General features: G+C 38.5%; 1 protein-coding gene across 1 annotated transcript in view; it reads right to left on the reverse strand.

The window, feature by feature from the left end:
- Positions 1 to 2,376: 2,376 nt before the first annotated feature.
- Positions 2,377 to 19,544, reverse strand: part of LOC311181787 (phospholipid-transporting ATPase ABCA3-like) — a gene marked incomplete at both ends in the record, with an annotated part of 36,324 nt that continues 19,156 nt past the window's right edge. Inside the window, 12 exons of the mRNA XM_084250222.1 lie at positions 2,377 to 2,520; positions 2,912 to 2,985; positions 4,693 to 4,883; positions 5,243 to 5,413; positions 6,038 to 6,225; positions 6,576 to 6,770; positions 6,970 to 7,095; positions 8,688 to 8,740; positions 13,435 to 13,651; positions 14,719 to 14,923; positions 15,074 to 15,323; positions 18,606 to 18,909. Coding sequence (XP_084106348.1) covers positions 2,377 to 2,520; positions 2,912 to 2,985; positions 4,693 to 4,883; positions 5,243 to 5,413; positions 6,038 to 6,225; positions 6,576 to 6,770; positions 6,970 to 7,095; positions 8,688 to 8,740; positions 13,435 to 13,651; positions 14,719 to 14,923; positions 15,074 to 15,323; positions 18,606 to 18,909 — 2,118 coding nt within the window. The remainder of the gene's footprint in view (positions 2,521 to 2,911; positions 2,986 to 4,692; positions 4,884 to 5,242; positions 5,414 to 6,037; positions 6,226 to 6,575; positions 6,771 to 6,969; positions 7,096 to 8,687; positions 8,741 to 13,434; positions 13,652 to 14,718; positions 14,924 to 15,073; positions 15,324 to 18,605; positions 18,910 to 19,544) is intronic.

Raw genomic sequence — 19,544 nt, forward strand, 5'->3', positions numbered from 1 at the left:
AGTCAACAGAAATTCTAAAACAAAATAATGTTGTAACTGAATTGTATCTTAAAGGATAGCAGACTCAGACAACTGAAGTAAAGTTAGGAGTCCAGAAAATTTAGAAGACAATACTCAAAATGAAACATGGAGAGGCAAATGTATAGAAAAATAAATGAAAGATAAAAGTGGTATGTAGTTATAAAATGTAATGAAAGCACAGGGTTAGGGAGAGAATAAACAGAGGGAACAAGAGAAAATATCTGAAGCAATTGATGACATACATATAGCCACAGACACAAGATGCACACCAACCCCAAGCAGGATACATGAACAATTTCCACTTCAGTACATATTTAATAGTGAAAGTGCTAAAATCCAGTCTCCAGCCAGTCACCTTGCATTAATTAAACTGGTTCTTTTCGCAAAAGCTGGGTGGCTTGGCTTTTGGCTCCTGCCACCAGGTAGTGGGCCCCATTTGGCACCCAAAATACTCCATTTTAAAACTGTGTCCCATTCCCCCTTCAGTCTTTGCTTCATAAAAGAGATAATATCACCAAGAGCAAGATGACGGGGGCAGTTCTTGAGTTTGCCCCTTCCCAGGGAAAACTACAGTTGTGGGATAACCCAGGAGGAGGAAAAGCAAGACATAATTTACATTTTCTTCTCTTTGTCGTCTCCTGGGTAGTTCCTTGAGTTCTTAAGATGTCTGGCCTTCCCTCTTGAGGAAATCCTAAGCAAAGGCAACAGGCTAGAAGGGGTATCACGGAATGTGGGGGCCGTGTGGGGGACAAATCAGGCAATTATATGAGTGTTACACGTAGGTAAACTCCACATAGTATATACACAGATCCGTGTTTTGTTTTGGAGGGGAGCAGCGCGAGCTGGGGAAGGTTTCTGTGTTTGTGTCCCTGTCTGTGTTTTGGGGAAGATACGAACTTTCGGGTCCTGCGATCCAAGTGCCGAGAGGGTAGGTCTTTCAGGGCGTCCTGGAGCCCTCGCCAGAGCTGGGCGCCTTGGAGGGAGGAGAGGCGAGGGGGGGGCGGGGAAGGGGGGTGTTGAATAGGGGGTCCCACACTCACCTCTCAGGTCTCAAGCACCTACGACTTCCCGCAGGAGGGCCAGGCTCCACCTGGTGCGGCTTCTCCCAACGCTCTCCCCAACCGCCCCCCGCGGGTGGATCTGCAGTCCTGGCCTCGCGCCCTTCCCACAGGGGCGCCCCCCCTGCCAAGAACCCCAGGCGAGTGAGAGGCCAATGCACGAGCCCCGCCCCCGCCTGCGGATGGGCGCTGGCCGCCTCCTTCCACACCACGGGATGCCCTCCTCCCGCGTGATCCCTCGGGGCCCACTGCCGGAGCCCCCAGACCCTGAAAGCCCTACCTGGGTGTTCCTTCCTCCCAGGCTTTTCTCCTCTGGACACTACTGGGTGACCCCACAAATCTTCACAACCTCCTGAGCGCCCGTCTTATGATCATGGTCACCCTCGGCGTGGCAGTTAGTTGAAGAAGATTCAGAAAGTTCTACTACAGTTTAAAAGCAATGGAACAAAGAACAGCTCCTGGAAATCACTTCACTATTCACAATACCCAGCTGAACTACCATCCCCACATAGAGCAACTTCACGGACTCTTCAGCATGCGATTCAAACAAGGATCATCCCGTTGTCTGCTCATCTGTCTGGGAATTTGGTGAGGTGGTTAGATTTCTCCATCTGCCCAAACAAACATGAGACGAGCTCCCCCTTTCCACTCCAGTCTCCTTTCTTCTTAACAGAGGTGGGGCAAGAATAGGTTAAGAAAACACACTATTGTAAAATCAGCGTTTGCTTGATGTTGTTGGGCTCTAAATGTTCTTGGTGCAAGGGTTCTCTTACAAATGTAGACTATTGGTGTAAGTTTTAGAAATGACCCAACTTACCCCTTAAAATTTGATAGACGTTAGATTGTTTTTGGTATGAAATTGGTGTGTGTGTGTGTGTGTTTAGAAAAAGGAAACATGATTTGCTCCAGGCTTAATGCTCCTCTTATCCATAACTTAGCTGAAAACATAAATCTCTGCTCTTCAAGCTGTTCCAACTGATAGCACCATCATTTTTGGGTGTTTCTGTCCAAACATTCAGAATATTCATAGATAGATCCTTTTCCACCTTGATTAATGCTGCTCTGTTGTATATATAGGAGAGAAAAAAGGAATTTCTCCCTCTCCTCAAATTTGCACACTCTGGATACACAGGCCACCCAAGGAAATCTACAAAGAAGGGAAATATTTCTTTTGGAGAAACTCTTTATTGCACAAATATATTTACACCAAGATATATACACACCCAGGAATGCCCCTGGATGTCTCCAGGAGCAGGAGGGATTAGCTGAAGGATGTCCTAAGGATCACCGGTTGGAACTAAATCTCATAGTGCTTTTCCTCGTTATCATCTGGGGCCTCTGAGATGGCAAAAGTCAGGAAGACTTGTTCCAGCGTTATCTGACTGATGTAATAGTCTTCTAAACTGTACTGCTCTTTCGCGTCCTCTAAAATACCAAACATCTTTAACAGCAACACAAAGAATGTACAGTTACCATTAATGTTCTCCATTCCAGCCCTCACCCCGATGAACTTCTCTCCCCCCTCCTCCAACTCCTGCCCAGTTATTGTTGGGGGGATAAACAGCACTGGCAGGGAGATGGGAAATCAGTGAGAAAGGATAAAAGAGTGCAGGCAGGTCTCTAGCCTCATCTCTTGAGGGACATGCACTAATAATGGGACTTAAAGAGTAAAAATCAAAGCAATTAAATTCTAGGGGACCTTTGGGAAGTAACCTAAGTTTCTGCTCTTCCTACAGTGCCAGAATCCCTTACACATACTTGTAGATCAAACACTTCCCCCACCATTAGTGCTTTCTTAACACATGTTAAAAGGGCAGTGTTTCTACAATCACCTTTCCCCAGCTTAAGTCCTTGCTGGGAATGTAGTAGTTAAGGATCCTTTCATTCTCCAGCTGTAATGTACTACCTATGAAAGGAAAGATGGGACACGTGAATAATCTCACAGATTTTAAGTTGCCTACATGTGCTACATCTACTTAATATCGGACTGTCGGAAAAGTCACGATGTATTTTTTCTTTGAAAAACAGAAAAAATGTGTCATGACTTTTATGCGAACCCAATACATACAATTGAGGTGGAGTCCACAGAAATTACGGTGGGCAGCCTTTCAGGCATAAAAAATTGAGAGTTCACCTGCTCAAGCTTAAAATCCTGAACCTTCTTAAATTCTAGTATTACTGGAAGACTTTGTTCCTGAACAATATATAGTGCTGAGAATATGCACCTGGAGCGTTTCACCCTGGTTGTGTGAGTGCAGCTGTGGCACTCTCTTCATGATTACACACCATGTGAAAGAAGAAATCAAACATATAAATCACTTAAGTCAGGTCATGTGTTCCTGTTTCTCTTACAGATGTGCAAGAATCCACAGATGAAGGCTACAAAGATGGTAACCATTTTTAATGTAGAACAAATGATGTATTTATATTTATCAATGCATATTTGCAGATTATTGAACACTGGGTTAACTGTAACAAAACTGTTTTAAAATACAGTACATGTTAATAATATTAATTTAAAGCCATGTATTGTCTCCAAGATCATGATAGCCGTTTTTGTGTGTTTGAATATTCCAAGTACAGGGTTTAAGGAATTACTCGAAGCAAACACTGATGAAGCTACCTCATTTAGGTCAAGTAATAATAATCCAGCCTCTGTCTCCAGGAAAAAGCCCAACACCTTCACTGTTGTTATGGACAATTTTAAAATGTATTTTTACCTATGCATGTATCCCTAAAAATGTAGGTGGAATTTTCTTACTTTCAACTTTATTTGACTGGAATCCTCTAGTGTAGATTCATTTCTTTCTTCTTCTTTCACTTAATATTATAAGATTCCTTCATGTGGTTGCATCTAGCTATCATTCATCCATTTCCTTTCTAAATAGTAACACGGCATAGGAATAATCCATGATTTATTTTCCATTTGGTTACTGACAGACATGTAGGTTGTTGACTATCGTATATGTTGTGACTCAAATACTATATTACTTATCTCCTTGCCACAGAATTATTAAAAGCCTTGCCATGCCCCTTCCTTATGTTTATTTTTTTTATTTATTTATTTATTTTTTTCTTTCCTTATGTTTAGAAAAGAGAGGTAGGGACATAAAGAAACAGTTGTTGTTTCTATCATATAGTTTGAGAAGTGTTTATTGAATTTAAAAGGCAGAAGCAGACCTACTCCTGAAAGGAAAGAAAAACTTAGTGGTTATTGTTTGCATTTCAATACCTTATACTGGCTGAGACATCAGAAGACCATAATTACATGCTCAGTTGGAGAAAAATAACCTTGTATGGGTAATATGTGACTATAATGGAGAACTGTGTTAAAAATATGACTTTAGAGCTATAATTCATATGGAAAGCACAAATCCAAAAATGCTGTATTAAGTGATGCAAGAACTTAATGAGAAACTTTTTTTGTGAAAACTTCTCAAGATGAGCAGGCACAAGAGGTGACAGAAACAAAGCATCTAGAGGGAATTCAGTGTGTAAGACTGAGAAATATCAATACCTCACAGGAAACAGTTACCGAAGACATAAAACTTAGGAATGGTGAGAACAGCAAACATGATTTAGCACATCTTTAAGTTAACCCAACCTCAGTTACCTGGAAACGTGATTCTGATGAAAAATTTTACATCGTCTAATAGAGTCTCAGGTGCATCCATCTTGACCTGGACCTTCAGGATATAAAGGCTGCCAAACTTGTTCTTGAGGTACTGAGGGCTGCCCAAGCACACGAACTCTCCCTTCATCATGATGGCCAACCTGGTACAGAGGGTGTCACATTCCTCTAATCTAGCAAAACAAGACACCAGAGTGAAGTAGCCTACAAAGCTCTCCTTTGGAGACATTCTGTTCTTCAAACAGAGTAAGGATGTTATGGTAATTTTCAATGGGAAGTAGAATTTGCAAATCATAAAGCTCATAATTAGGAAGTGGAAATTTTTCAGATGACTAGTAGAATAACCAAACAGACATTGTGTGAATTTCCTGTCCTTTCCCTACTCTTGGTTATCTGATTCAATGAAAATTCTTAACCTTTCTATTCATTTGGATTAGTAAGAAACACACAAACTCAAGCAAGTTCACTGCCTTATATTCCCAGCCACAAACAATTCCCTTCTTAGCCACTATTACATCCCAATGAGCCAGACCTGTGGGACGATATAATGATAGCTTTGCCACTTTCACATGCCAGTTTCACAGTGTCCTGCAGCAGGCGCTGGCCTTTGGGGTCCATGCTAGATGATGGCTCATCCAACAGAACGACTGAGCGCTTTCCCATTAGGGCAATAGCAGTACTCAGCCTACGTTTGCTTCCTCCACTTCATGGTGATAGAAAGGGAGAGAAGGAAGGGGTGGGGAGGACACACAAATCAGTTATTTACAGGAAAAAGCACAAACATCAAATACTGAGTTTCAGCAAACACTTAGCCTGGATATACACAGTGATGATTAGATGTGACTTCAACAAGTAGCAGACCCAAACATAGGTGTGTGTAACAATTTGTTTTCACTTGAAACATAGGGAAATGACTTTTATGTACCTAGATCTGCAGCACTGTCAGTAGTTTTTATTTACTTGTTCATAGTGTGTCATAATATCCCAGGTACAGAAATCCCACCATAATTCAGAGGACCTACATTCCTCCTTTATGGGGAGGTAAAGAAACATCTGGACACTAGGAAGAATAAGATGCTCCTCTTTGAAGGTCATAGGCCATAGTTCAAACAGAAGTAATAATCTGAATTTCATCTCTGAAAAAGGAAGACATGGCACTGCCTTGATCTTTCTGGCATCTGGAACCTAGAAACTCACTAAATAGTTTCACAGATAATTGTGTGACGGAGGAACTTAGGTGGGCCTGTGGGCATTTATTTAAAACATCAAAAACATAGTGAGGCACCTCAGCATTAGCAGCAAAAACAAAAAGATCAGCATGACTCACCTGTAGGTACTGATAAGCTTGTCTGCATGGGGCTCCAGTTGTAGTGAATTCAACCATTTTTTCACATATGGCTGAATCTGGGACTCAGAGACTCCCTGTAATCTAGCATACATGGTCATTGTTTCCTGACCAGTCATGTATTCCAGCAAGGCATCAGACTGGGGACAATATCCAACTCTTGATTGCACCTGATTACAAGAATTGGCTTAATAAGGACCCATGCCATCTATCCCACTGAGTATTCACGGATGAGATACAAGACCTGCAGTTCTCCCGGCCTCGGCACCTTATCTGGAATGTGTTAGGTGCACTGCTGAGAGAACATGCCTTTTAACAGATTCAAAAACACAAAAGAAGTCTTAGGTTATGTTCTTGTCGTCTTACTATCTCTCTTCAAAAAATTTTTCTCTCCAGAATTTACTAAATCAATAAAACCTCAACGCCTACCATGATTCCCATTTCTCTCCAGTCATCGACCTCTGACCTGCAAACCCACGTGGTCATGCTTCCCACTTCTTAGATTATAAGAGCAGCATACCTTTTGGATATTTTTGGTGATGCTGAAACCATCAATAAACACCTCTCCAGAAGTAAGAGTCTGCTCTCCAGTCAGAATTTGGAAGGTAGTAGTTTTTCCAGCTCCATTGAATCCAAGCAACCCAAAACACATCCCTCTTTGGACTTCAACGGAGATATTTTTCACAGCCAGAATGGGTGGGCACTTAAAATATATCTAAAAAATATAGAAAACATAGTAAAGATTATCTGGAGGTCAAATCATAAGTACCTCAAGTCCCTATCAATCACTACTTAAAACAGTTTCACAAGAACTCTTCTTTTACGTGGGGAGAGTATACACAGACCCCAAAGACCCCTAGAAGACAATGCCATGCTTAAGAATGCAGCCAGAAAACAGTGGTCAATGATGTTACCTTTGTGAGTTCCTTAATAAGTACTGCAGAATTCATCATCAACAGAGGCTGCCCCAGGATTTTCTTTCTTTCATTTTGCACATCTTCATCTTTGGAGTCTCCAGATAACTCTGAGGACACTTTTTGCTATATTTTAAAGACAAGAATCACAGAAGTGGATGGTTTTTAGGCAGCTAGTCTGGGCTGGGTGACTTCATGAAAGGTATACTTAAGGATAATCTCAAATATGTCCAAGGTTTGAGTCATTTCAAGAAATATCTTACTGTGACCTCAGCATCTCCTGTACATTGACTAAATTTTGAATAATGAATAATTCATCAGGAAAGTGAGGTGTGAATTAACATGGTAAGATATGTACTTTAAATTTTTAAACCAGAATTTAAATCATTCAAGGAAATGGTTTTTATCACTTGGGTCCTCCAGAAGGAAAGTATCTCGAGAGAATAGGGAAACTCTTGAGAGGAAAAACAAAAAAATTGAGAAAATTAGAGCCAAACACTTTTCTAATCTGGGGAAGGAGGCAGACACCAGGGTATCAGAAGATTAGAGGTGCCATATTCAGATCAGCAGAAATAGACTTCAAGACAAAGAACCTCACCAGAGATATAGAGTAATGTTTCATAATTCAGCTCACCAAGGAGACATAAAATAATCTATGTTTTTTATTCAATAATTAGAGGTTTAAAAAGTATATATAGAAATAATCGATGGAATTAAGGTGAGAAATAAACATGTCATAAGAATTGGAGATTTCAAACTCCTTTTCCAGCAATTGATAGATCAATCAGACAAAAATATCAGCTAAAGTCTAGGTGATACAAGCAATATTATCAACCATTATGATCGAATTGATATTTATAAAACATTACAACCAATAAATGCAAAATATACATTTATTTCAAATGCACATGGCACATTACCCAGATTGATTACTTGCTGAGCCATGGAACAAATGTTAATGGACTCAAATAGATTGAATGCAGAGCATATTTTTTGACCATAAATGAATTAAATTAGGTATCAAAAGCAATAATACAGCTAGAAAACTCTCAGGTCTTTGAAATTGTTCTACAGACTTTTAAGTAATCTGTATCAAAAAGGAAATCATACAGGAAATCAAAATATTTTGAACACTTGAATGATAACAAGACTATAAATAATCAAACATTTTCAGATACACATGAGCACAATTCATAGGGAAATCTTTAATATTTAATGTTTATTTTAGAAAAGAAGAAAGATCTATAAGATATGGCTTCATGCTTCCCACAAGCAAACCAGAAAAAGAAGAAAGGTAAACCAAAATTAAGTAGAAGGAAGGAAATTATAAAAATAAAGACAAAAAAAATCAATGGAAGAGAAAATAGCCAATAATAGAGAAATTTCAGAGAGACAAAAGCTGATCCTTTGACATGATCAACAAAATGAATAAAATGAATGCAGTTTATAGGTAAATTGTACCTCAATAAAATTTATTTAAGCAAATATGTTTCTGTGGACATTATCTAGTTACTTGAGAGGGCGGCATGCTTGACAGGCCTAATTTTCCATTTTCCTAGAGTTACCCTTCAGCTCCATGCTTAATTACTAACCTGCTTTAATTTCCTATAGATACCAAAGCAAATATATTGATTGAAAATTAATTTTAGCTTCCACAATGTAGTCTCCCAAAACAAAAGCAAAAGAAGGAAAACAAAGCCTGTGGTACTCATCATAACCAAATACTTTGCAATCATTTCCTTTTCGAAACTGTAAATATTCCTTGAAGTATCTAAAAATGGCACAAAAAAAAAAAAGAAAAAAAGAGAGAAAGATATCTTACTATAAAATTCTGACAATTTGAATAAGGCCTAAGAATAACAAACAGGAAGAAATGTAGGATAAAATCAAATATCAGGTTAATTTGACACAAGAATTTAGAGTGGGAAAAATGATTACCCTGCTACACAATAACCACTTCAATAATGAATTCTGAAGGCTGACCTTCACGGATATAATAGATTGCTATCAATTGTGTATGTGAATGTTAATTTATTCATTGGTATGTCTAGTAGTTATTGTATGCTATAAAAACATGTCCCAAGACCTTTCAGACATGTGAAACCATCACTTGAAAATTAGAAAAAAACATTTAAGCTCAAAGGTCATGCAAAATTTTGAAAAATCTTTACCATTTTTATTATCATCTCAATAGCAGTAAAAAGCATCAGCTAAAACTGAACAATTATTTATGATTTTAAGAAAAAACCCTAACCAAACAGAATAGGAAGAAATCTCTTTAATCCAGGAAACTGGATTAAAGGGATAACTCTGAATCCCACATCTATCTCATAAGAACTGTAATATATAGGCCATAGTGAGTTTCAGTGAAAAACTGGATGTCTACTCTCACCACTTTGATTCAACTTGAACTATATGTCCTTGACCAAACAGTAAGTCAAAGGCAAGAAACAAATTTATATGGATGGAAAAGTACACTGTTCACAGCTGCTTTGAATGTACCCATTGGAAATGAAAAGTTACACATAAATTGTTAAAATTAATAAAATAATTCAGTAAGCTCATAAAAAATTAATAAAATAGTAAGCTCAATACACAAAAATGAACTCTTTCAACTGTCTTATTCCATCATCAGCAACAAACAACAAAATGACACTTCAAAAAGTGATAGGATTTATAATGGCATCAAAAGATACATAGGAATAAAGCAAACAACATATTGGCAGTACTTCTAAAGCAATAACTACTAAACATTATTAAATAAAAGGTGGAAGACTTGCATGATCTGAAAAGAAACCAGAGTATAACAGTATTAAATAAAAATAAAGATGCTCTAAGTAAATGGATGACTAGAACTAAATAAGTAATCTACAGATTGTAAAACCAAAAATCATACTCATTAAATTTCTCAAAATTATTGTAAGAAAGTAAAGCAAGCTCAATAAAAATCCAACTAGATTTTTTTTTACGTAAAGAAAAGTTAATTCTTAAATGTATTTGGAATTATAAAGTATCCAGATATAGCCATGTTCTAGTATCAAAACTTAGTACAAATTAGTCAAGATGGAGGCTGTCCTGGAAAAAGGATAGACACATGGATCAATGAAAGATAACTGAGAGATCAACCTCAAACCCATACGTGGGGACTGGGTCAATTCAATGGGGGAAACAAATACTCTTTTTTAACAAATGGGGCTGGAATAACTGGATCTCCATTTGCAAAACAAACAAGATGGAATCTTACCTCATGCTACATACAAAAATCGATGAAAACAGATCAAATATCTAACTATAACTACTAAAACTGCAAACCGCATAGGAGATAACATTGGGGTAAGTCTCTGTGCCCTTTGATTAAGCAATGACTTCCTTGATATGACAATTAAGTAGACAAGCAATCAAAGAAACAAAAGACAAACTGGACATCAAAAAGTTACTGTGCATCAAAAGACACTATCAAGGAGGTGCTGTCACATTCTCCCAAAGAAGGAGAGAAAATATTTGAAATTCATTTATCAGAGATGGTGCCTAAATGAAGAAGATATCAAGCCTAATGGCTCAAGTTAAAAATGGGCAAATATGATTTCCCCCTCAGGTATGCTGTCCAAAAATTTAACAATGATATAAGAAAAAGGCACTTCATTCAAAAGTAAATTAAAAAAAGGGGAAAAATAGGTATATAATATGAGTGGACACTTCTACAAAGAAGATCTAGGAATGAACAACAGGCACATCAAAGGTGCTCAACCTCATTTGTAACTAGAGAAATGTAAACCAAAACAATGATGAGATACAACTTCATGCTGACTAGGAAAGTTCTAGATTTCAAAAAAATGAAACATAACAATTATTGGAGAGGATATACAGAGAGTGGAAACCTCCTCCATTGCTGTACAATTGTCCTTGCTACTATGGAGACTCAGTAAGACCACGATTTTCATGTCAATAGATTTAGCAGGGAACGTTTCTTTTCCATTTTTTGTTGTTCCACCCTCTGTTTATTGTTATATGGTTTACAACTGTGTGAATACCAAGCTTCCCTTGAAGTCAACTGGCTGCTCAATGACCTTGAGATTGAGAAGCAATTGAGGCTAATTTCTAGGTAGGACCTGACTTACTGTGTATTCCTGCCCTTCTCACTCTGTCCGCTCTTGCCAATGAAAGAACATAAGCATTGAAATCCCAGTTCTGGCTTATAAAACTGTGACTTAGGGCACAACAAATATAATGAGGTTGTGAAAGTATAAAACAACATACATAAGGTTATTTGCAGTTGATGATTAGTGATCTTATTTCTCTATCTGATGGCTGCTTAAAGGTATTTCAGATTTGTTTCTGAGGCTTTATAATATTTACAAAGGGGTTTCCCCAGCCTTGTAAAATGCTTTATGCACTGAACGTGTGTCCTAACTTTCTCCTTAGAAATCAGGGCAGATTCCCTATATGTCTCAATGTATAAGGTTGTGGCTAATTTCCTAGACACTTAGGCACCCCCAAGATACTTACTTGTTTGTTTACAATATAACTGGCTAGGAGTTTGTTTTATGGAGCACAATCTCTTCTTCTGGTAGAAAGCAAAATAATAAGAGATGCATTTCGCAAGGTTGTAATTGGGAAAGAGCTGTAATAAATTAAGCATGAAGGTTCTGGTAGCACGTGACATTCTGTGTTGCATTTCTAAAAAGAAGATCAGATTAGGTTTCATTGTAGGAATTGAACTATCTCCAGGACAACAAATCCCCCAATGATGATCAAACCAAGTTCACGGAATTAAAGACCAGATGATTATCTTTTTTTTTTAATTATACATGTATTTTATTATTTTTTTGAGCATTTTTATTTTATTTGTTTTTTACGTCATTTTTCATTTTTGCACAATGTATGCATTTTCATCTTGGTTATAGTCCCCATCCAATTACCACCTCCCCTTGTTTTATCCCTCCCCCTACCCGCCCCCAGCCCCATATTGTATCTCTGGTTTATAGTTGCTTGTTGATTTTGATTTTTACTTTATTATAATTAGTCTTTTTTTTAAAGATCGATTTATTTATTTATTTATTTATTTATTTATTTATTTATTTATTTATTTATATAAGCACTGGGTACAGTCAGAAGTGCGGGAGGGTGAGAGAATTCACCAGAGTCAGAGCGGGGAGCAGAGCAGGCAGACAGACGAAATACACTGCTGAGGGGAGCAGCAGGCGGCAGGAGAGGTCTGTGCGCCATGTGGGACCCTCCTCTGGTGGCCGGGGAGCAGCCGGGGATCAAACTGGTGCTGCAGAGGCTGCAGGCAGTTTCGCAACCCAGTGCTCAACCGCTGAGCCACCGGGGAGGCCCTATAATTAGTCTTTTTCCTGATCCCTTATTTAGGTTTTCTTTGAAGAACACTAATTAATTTCCAGTAAGTTTGTTCCACTTGCTAGCCAGTGACACAGTTTGTGTTGATAATATCAGGGTTCTGAAGTCTTTTAGGTGAAGTGGGTGTCCTTTTAAGTCTTGTTGGCATATGACACAAACAGGAAACCATTACTGTCTATTATTCACATTTTTAATCTTAATTGATTGACTAAGGGAGTAAAGTAGACAAACCTTAGGATCCAACTGTAGGGGAAAATTCTGGTATATTTTTGAGTAGAAAAATCTTCAAAGAAACCAGCTGATAACTAATGTTTCTTCAAAGGACCCATTTAAACTGAATAATAATTAGAGTCTGAGTTCTCAGAGATACAAACATGCTTCATTTATAAATTGCCATTACAGAATTTTGATACTGAATTCAGTTTTTGGGGGAAGAATATGAAAGACTTTTCTAAATAGAAAGCTCATATAAAACACTTGGAGTAGAAAGCAGTGTAACCTTAAGTGCCAAAGCCATGCCAATTCTGACCTGTGTAGATCTTCACTTGATATAGAGACAGTTATTCCAGATTTAATAATTCTTGATATACTAGAACATCAGTGTTTAACAGAACTTTTCATAATTATGGAAAAGGTCTTGAGTTTCACTAATACCCACCATGTGGTTCTGACTATGGAATGAATTTTAGATAAGACTAAAAATGTGACTATGGAATGAATTTTAAATTGTATTTAATTTCAATAAATTTAAAGTCATGTATGACTTGTGTAATATCTTTGGGCGTCTCTCTGTCTTAAATATCTTCTTATCTCCAAAAAAAAAAGAAAGATCTTTTGAGATGAGGACGAGAACAGAATATCTCAATCTGACAAAATGATGACTGGCTCCTTAGGGATGGGAAAAGTCTAAAAACTGACAAGCTATGCAATTAAAAATAATTTTCATCTCGCTCAGAATGGCACTAACTCTTCAATGAGTCAATAATTCTCAGGGGCAACTGCTCCAAATATTTCTAAAATCAGGTGCAGAAGATTCCTAAAGTCATGTTGTGGAGCTACAGGATGCAGGGACAAAAAGGAGGCATTTTGTGACACTCTTGCTCTTACCAAATTCTAACATGTTGTCTATGAGGAGACCAAAGATTCCTGAAAGGTAGTTGAATAGGACAAGCTTGATGTAGGCAGAAGAGCTTGTAGTAAACAGAAAGCTCAGCAGGTACATGAGGGGAATGGCAGACCAGCCATACAGCATTAAGATCAGCATTGTGTCCAGAAAATGGTAATCTGTGACATATAAGTCCAACTGGCAGAATTTGAGCACTCCCTGAAACACAGACAGTACAGAGATATTGGAAAAGTAAAGGGTAAGTGCAAACACAATTCAAGCCAGAAATACTGGAGAAGAAAACAGTTGAGTCTCATGTTTCTTTAACATGATATTCATTAATTAAAGCAATTTTGGTATTTAAAAAAAGCTGTAGCCTAGGAGTATGAATTTAATGCCATCTCTTCTTCTGAGAGGACAGACCTGTAAATAGAGCTTTTTCCTATTTGGAAAAATTTTTACTCATGAACAAACTCAATATAGTTTCCTTCAATAATCTTAACTCTCAACTTTTCCAGAAAGAGGTGAATAGTCTTATCTAAAGATAATATTTATCTAAAGATGCTCCCTCTTATTACATAACTTACCTGTCATCTTTATTCTTTAAACTGGGTCTCCAGGTTCAAGTCCACTTCCCCAACTCCCTTCACACCACCCAAACAACTCTGGAATCGCTCTCTTAATTTTTCTGAATTAAAGTGGAAAGTCAGACAGTAAAACACAACATTGGAGGGCCCTTATTTGAATGGATGGTGGTACAGAGGAACCTATAGTTGCCAAAGGAAATAAATATCTGGAAATCTGCATCTCATTAGAGAGGAAGTACAGTTTCTACAGAAATGGCAGGGTATGTCCTTCAGGCAATTACATAATTACGTAACAGCACAACCAAGAAGTCAACAGGAAGGTTACACCTGGAATGTCATTATACAATTGATGGTGGTGTGGTGGAGGTAGCCATAGCAATAGAGACAACCAGTAAGTATAGCATAATTGAATATCCACTACCTATAACTACAGTTATTTTGTTTCTGAGCAAGCATACTACAAACAGAATAAATACAATAAGGTAGTTAAATAAAAGTGTTTTTACAAAATAAAGTTTTTTTTTTTCCCAATGAAGGGATATGAGAGACTGTTTCTACCCTGACATTTTTACAATATTTTCTAAGCTAAGGAGCAAAGATAGTTTATTGGCAGAACTAAATTTATGACATAGTTAAAGAATAGGAATTTTCCCTGGGGTGCAGAAGGCAAATGAATCCTCAAGAAACTTTTGCACTCACCAGTAGCAAGCAGCAGGTAATGAAGAAGATGATGAAATCCCACAATAGAGCAGAGAGCCAGAACACAAGGACAGGGACCCCGCTCACAAACTGCATGTGTTTTGCTTTAGAGACTCTCTCAGTCACTGCCAGGAGACAATAGCCACTGACCAAAACAGACATGCCAAACTGTATATTTAAGGCCACCTGGAATCCGTTTGTCTTCCTACAGAAGAAGGAACCAAAAAACATCTATCGGAAATTCAACATAGTAGTTTCCTATCAATAACTTTTTAAATCATATTAATAATGTCAGGTAAGGTGGAAGAAAAGCATTTAAAGTGTAGAAGTCATCCTGACAAAAATAACAACATACTGGAAATGGTATTCTTTATCATAAAAATGTGGCTGAGGTTTATTAAAGACTGTTAAGGAGGCATCAGGGCCAGACACTGCCTTGAAAAGGACGCTGTCTACCATGGCCAGGCTGAGAGCTGGTGAATGATATGCTTGGTTGTTGAACAGCGCAGTAACCGTGATTTGATTTTGCTTTTCCTCAATGGAAAATGCAACAATGCATAAGTGAATGCAGTCTTCATTTTCCATCAAGTATTTCATCAGGTCACCTAGGACAAGGAAACAATATTGATGAGTTTATCCACAATACAGATCCCCTATAATTTATGTTGGGATCAGGAGCAAATGACTTTACTTTCAACTTTCTCATGATTATCTCAAACATTTGCCCTTCTCCTCAAGCTCTCCACTTCATGATTACGTTTCCAAGACCTCTCACTTCATCGTCTACAACCTAAACTCATTTCACGGGGAAAGCACAGGCAATGTGGTATAGACTCTCTCAGTCTACTTCTCTGGCTTGTGCTGCCATGTAAGTATTTCAACTTACAGGTTTTATTACTAATCTTAAAGCAGAAAAAAAAAATCTCCTTCTGAAAAAATGGAACAAGTGAATAAAAAAAGTAAGAAGTTACCTCTTTGAAGGTATTACATGTCGAGAAAAACAATCAAACATTTGGGGACAGAGACCCTAGAAAGAACGGAAATGTGTTGAAGTGGGTCAGACATTCTTTGTTCCTCTTTCCTTTGAGGCATTTATAGATTTATGAAAGGTGGAGGGGACAAGGTTATTGTAAAGTTCATGTGAAAAAGCAGAGACATTAAAATAAATTTGAAAAACAATAATAAAGTGGGGGAGGAACCAGTCTACCAGATTGCAAACATGATATTGATGAAGGAACAGATATAAAGGTAAATGGACTAAAATAGAGAACACAAAATAGACTTACACACACCTCAGTTTTGATATAGTTGCTAAGTAATTAAATAAATATCATAATCAATCAATCATTGCTGGAACAACTGGATAGCCATAGGCAGAAAATTTAACCACGCCCCACAGCTCACACTTTATATTAAAATTAATGCCAAAAATGGACCATGAACTTAAATATAAAGTAAAAAAAACTGAAAACTTAGAAAACTATAAACCTTTTAGGATAAAATCTTTAGGATCTAGGATTAGGCAAAGGGTTTTTTTTTTTTTTTTTTTAAAGAGGCAAGCTTTATTTATTTATTTATTTGTTTGTTTATTATTTATTTATACATACAAGCGCTGGGTACAGTCAGAAGCGAGGAGGGTGAGAGAATTCACCAGAGCCAGAGCAGGGAGCAGAGCAAGTAGAAGGACCGAAGTACACTGCTGAGGGGAGCAGTGGGCGGCAGGAGAGGTCTGCGCGCCATGTGGGACCCTCCTCCGGTGGCCGGGGAGCAGCCGGGGATCGAACCGGCGTCGCAGAGGTTGCGGGCAGCTTTGCAACCCAGCGCTCAACCACTGAGCCACCGGGGAGGCCCGTTAAGCAAAGGGTTTTAAAATGACACTAAATACATGATTCCATAAAAAAAATTTTTTGACATCATCAAAATAAAAAAGTTTTTGTTCCATGTACACCTTTATTAAGATGATGAAAAGACAAACAGTATGAGGGAAAATATATATGCAACTTTCAAAAGTTCACTATAGGGCCTCCCCAGTGGCGCAGCGGTTGAGGGCTGGGTTGCGAAGCTGCCTGCAGCCTCTGCAGCGTCGGTTCGATCCCCGGCCGCCGGGCGAGGGTCCCACAAGGCGCGCAGACCTCTCCTGCCATTCCCGCTGCTCCCCTCAGCAGTGTACTTTGTTTGTCTGTCTGCCTGTTCTGCTCTCTCCTCTGTCGGTGGTGAATTCTCTCACCCTCCCACACTTCTGACTGTACCTAGTGCTTGTATAAATAAATAAAATCTTAAAAAAAAAAGTTTACTATAAAGAAAAGACATCTATTTAGAAAAGGAGAAGACAAACTCACATTTTACTGAAGATGATATAGATGTGGCAAATAAACACAAGAAAATATATCAAAACGCAAGTCAGAGAAATGCAAGTTAAAACAAGGAAATACTACTACATAGCTACCATAATGGCTAAAATAAAAAAATAGCGACAGACAACATATATGCTGGGGAAGATGTAGAGAAAGTGGGTAGCTTGTACATTGCAGATGGAATGTAGTAGGAGACTTATAAAGTTGGGTAGCTTCTTCTCAAACCAAACATGTAGCTATGATGCATGCTGGCAATTAAAATTATAATCCTGGCACTTATGCCATAGAATTGAAGACCACATGTATGCAAAATTCCAGGTGTTTGTATCTTGATTGTATGAATGTCAATATCCTGGTTGTGACCTTGTACTAGTTTTTTGCAAGATGTTATTAATGGTCTACAGGAGCTCTCAGGATTATTTTCACCACTGCAAATCTTTAATTATCTTAAAATAAAAATTTAATTAAAAATCAGATTTACTGTGAATGGTTTTACCCTCCTCCACCACCAGGGACAAAACAAAATCTATTTTCATTCTCTTCATCTATCTGTCAAATCCATCTTCTTTCCTTCGGTCCTATTTTGTTCTAGGTCCTTATCCTCTCTTGTTTAGACACTCAAAATTACATTAGAGCTGACTTTTTTTTAGATTTTTAAAAATTTATTTTTGTATATAATAGCTGGGGTACAGGCCAGAAGTGTGGGAGTTGCGAGGATTCACCAGAGACAGAGTGGGGAGCAGAACAGGCAGACAGACCAAAGACACTGCTGAGGGGAGCAATGGGCGAGACAGGAGAGGTCTGCCGCGCCATGTGGGTAGCTCCCTCGTCGGTCAGGGATCAAACCCACACTGCAGAGGCTGTGGTCAGCTTCACAGAGCTGCACTCAACCCGCTGCACCACCAGGGAGGCCCTCGAGCTAACATTTTTGACTCTACTCCCTCCCTTTTTAAATCTCTTCTCCACATTCAATTCAATTTGAATTGAATTGGGTCAGGTTCTAGAGATAAGAAAGAAGTTCTTACTGTCCCAAATCTAGATCAAGGAATAGAAGAAAAATGTATGAATCCATTAATGAAAACTTTCATTGCTACTATCTTATGTGTTATTAGGAGTTAGCTTATTAAGTCTCCAGTATTCCCATTTTAGATAAGTTTAGGAGACTGAAGCCTTGGTTTGAGGATTCAGGACCACTAGTCCCTACCGTAGGGCCTGGGTTCATGTGTTACATTACATTCAGGCCAGAACTTTAAAAAAAAGAAACCCCTCATGTATTTTGACTTTTTTTTTCAACTTAAAGGAACAAGAACATACGTCTTGTAGACAATCCATAGTGGAAGTGCCTCCACTGGTAATTGCCTCTTCATGACTAGTTGCCTTAGAGGCCACGTCTTGATTCTAACATGGCTGCCTCTATGAGACTGGTGACTCGCAGAAAGAGTGGAGCAGGCAGCCACATACACGGTTAAGACCTTCATTGCAAGAGACGCACCAGATCCTCATCCAAGAGCAGTCCTTCTTAATGAAGCTTACCTTGCACTTCCCTAAGTGACTGTTTTTCAGACTCCAGTATACTCTTAAGGTGTTGTAAGAAAATCAGAGTGATGTTAGAATTCCCAGAAATAGACAAAGGCACAATGGTTTGACCATATTGACTCAGATCCATCTGTCTGGCCTTCTCATAATGTCTACTCTGTGAAAATTTATCAGCCTCTGTGAGAAAGGCAAAGGAACCTAGAAGTGCCAATATCTGTAGCAAAATCAGTTCCCAGTTGCGCCAGTTGAACAGCACCCTCTTTATGAACATGGCACAGAACTGCTGGTGGAAGAGGGAACACTGACAGGAGAAAGAAGCATAGTGTTATTCACATTGAAGTTCATCAAGATAGACACTTCAGAATTTTATAGAGGATACATGAAGTTTATATAAATAAACACTTGGGATAGAACCTAAGCAGGACAAGATTGTACGTAATAGCATGATCTGCCTTTGTTTTGCCTAAGGCAAGAGTTGATGAACTGTGGCCTGCTTATGTAAACAAAGTGTGACCAGAACACAGCTATACCAATTCCTTTTTTTTTTTTTTAAGATTTATTTATTTATGCATACAAGAGCTGAGGTGTAAGCCAGAGGTGCGGGTGAGAGGACTCACCAGAGACAGAGTGGGGAGCAGAACAGACAGACTGACTGAAATACACTGTCGAGGGGAGCAGCGGGTGAGACAGGAGAGGTCTGCTGCGCCATGTGGGTAGCTCCCTGGCTGGGGATCGAACTCATGCTATGGTGGCTGTGGATAGCTTCATAGTGCTGAGACTTAACCCCTTGTGCCACCAGGAAGGCCCCACTTCTGTCTTGTCTATGGCTGCTACAATGTTGGGGCTGCGTGACTGCAACACAGACCATGAGGTCCACAAAACATTACATGTTTATTATTTCTTTACATTATTTGCCAACCTCTGCTATAAGGTATT

Source organism: Talpa europaea (assembly GCF_964194135.1).
Source record: "Talpa europaea genome assembly, chromosome: 12".
NCBI classification, from domain to species: Eukaryota; Metazoa; Chordata; class Mammalia; order Eulipotyphla; family Talpidae; genus Talpa; species Talpa europaea.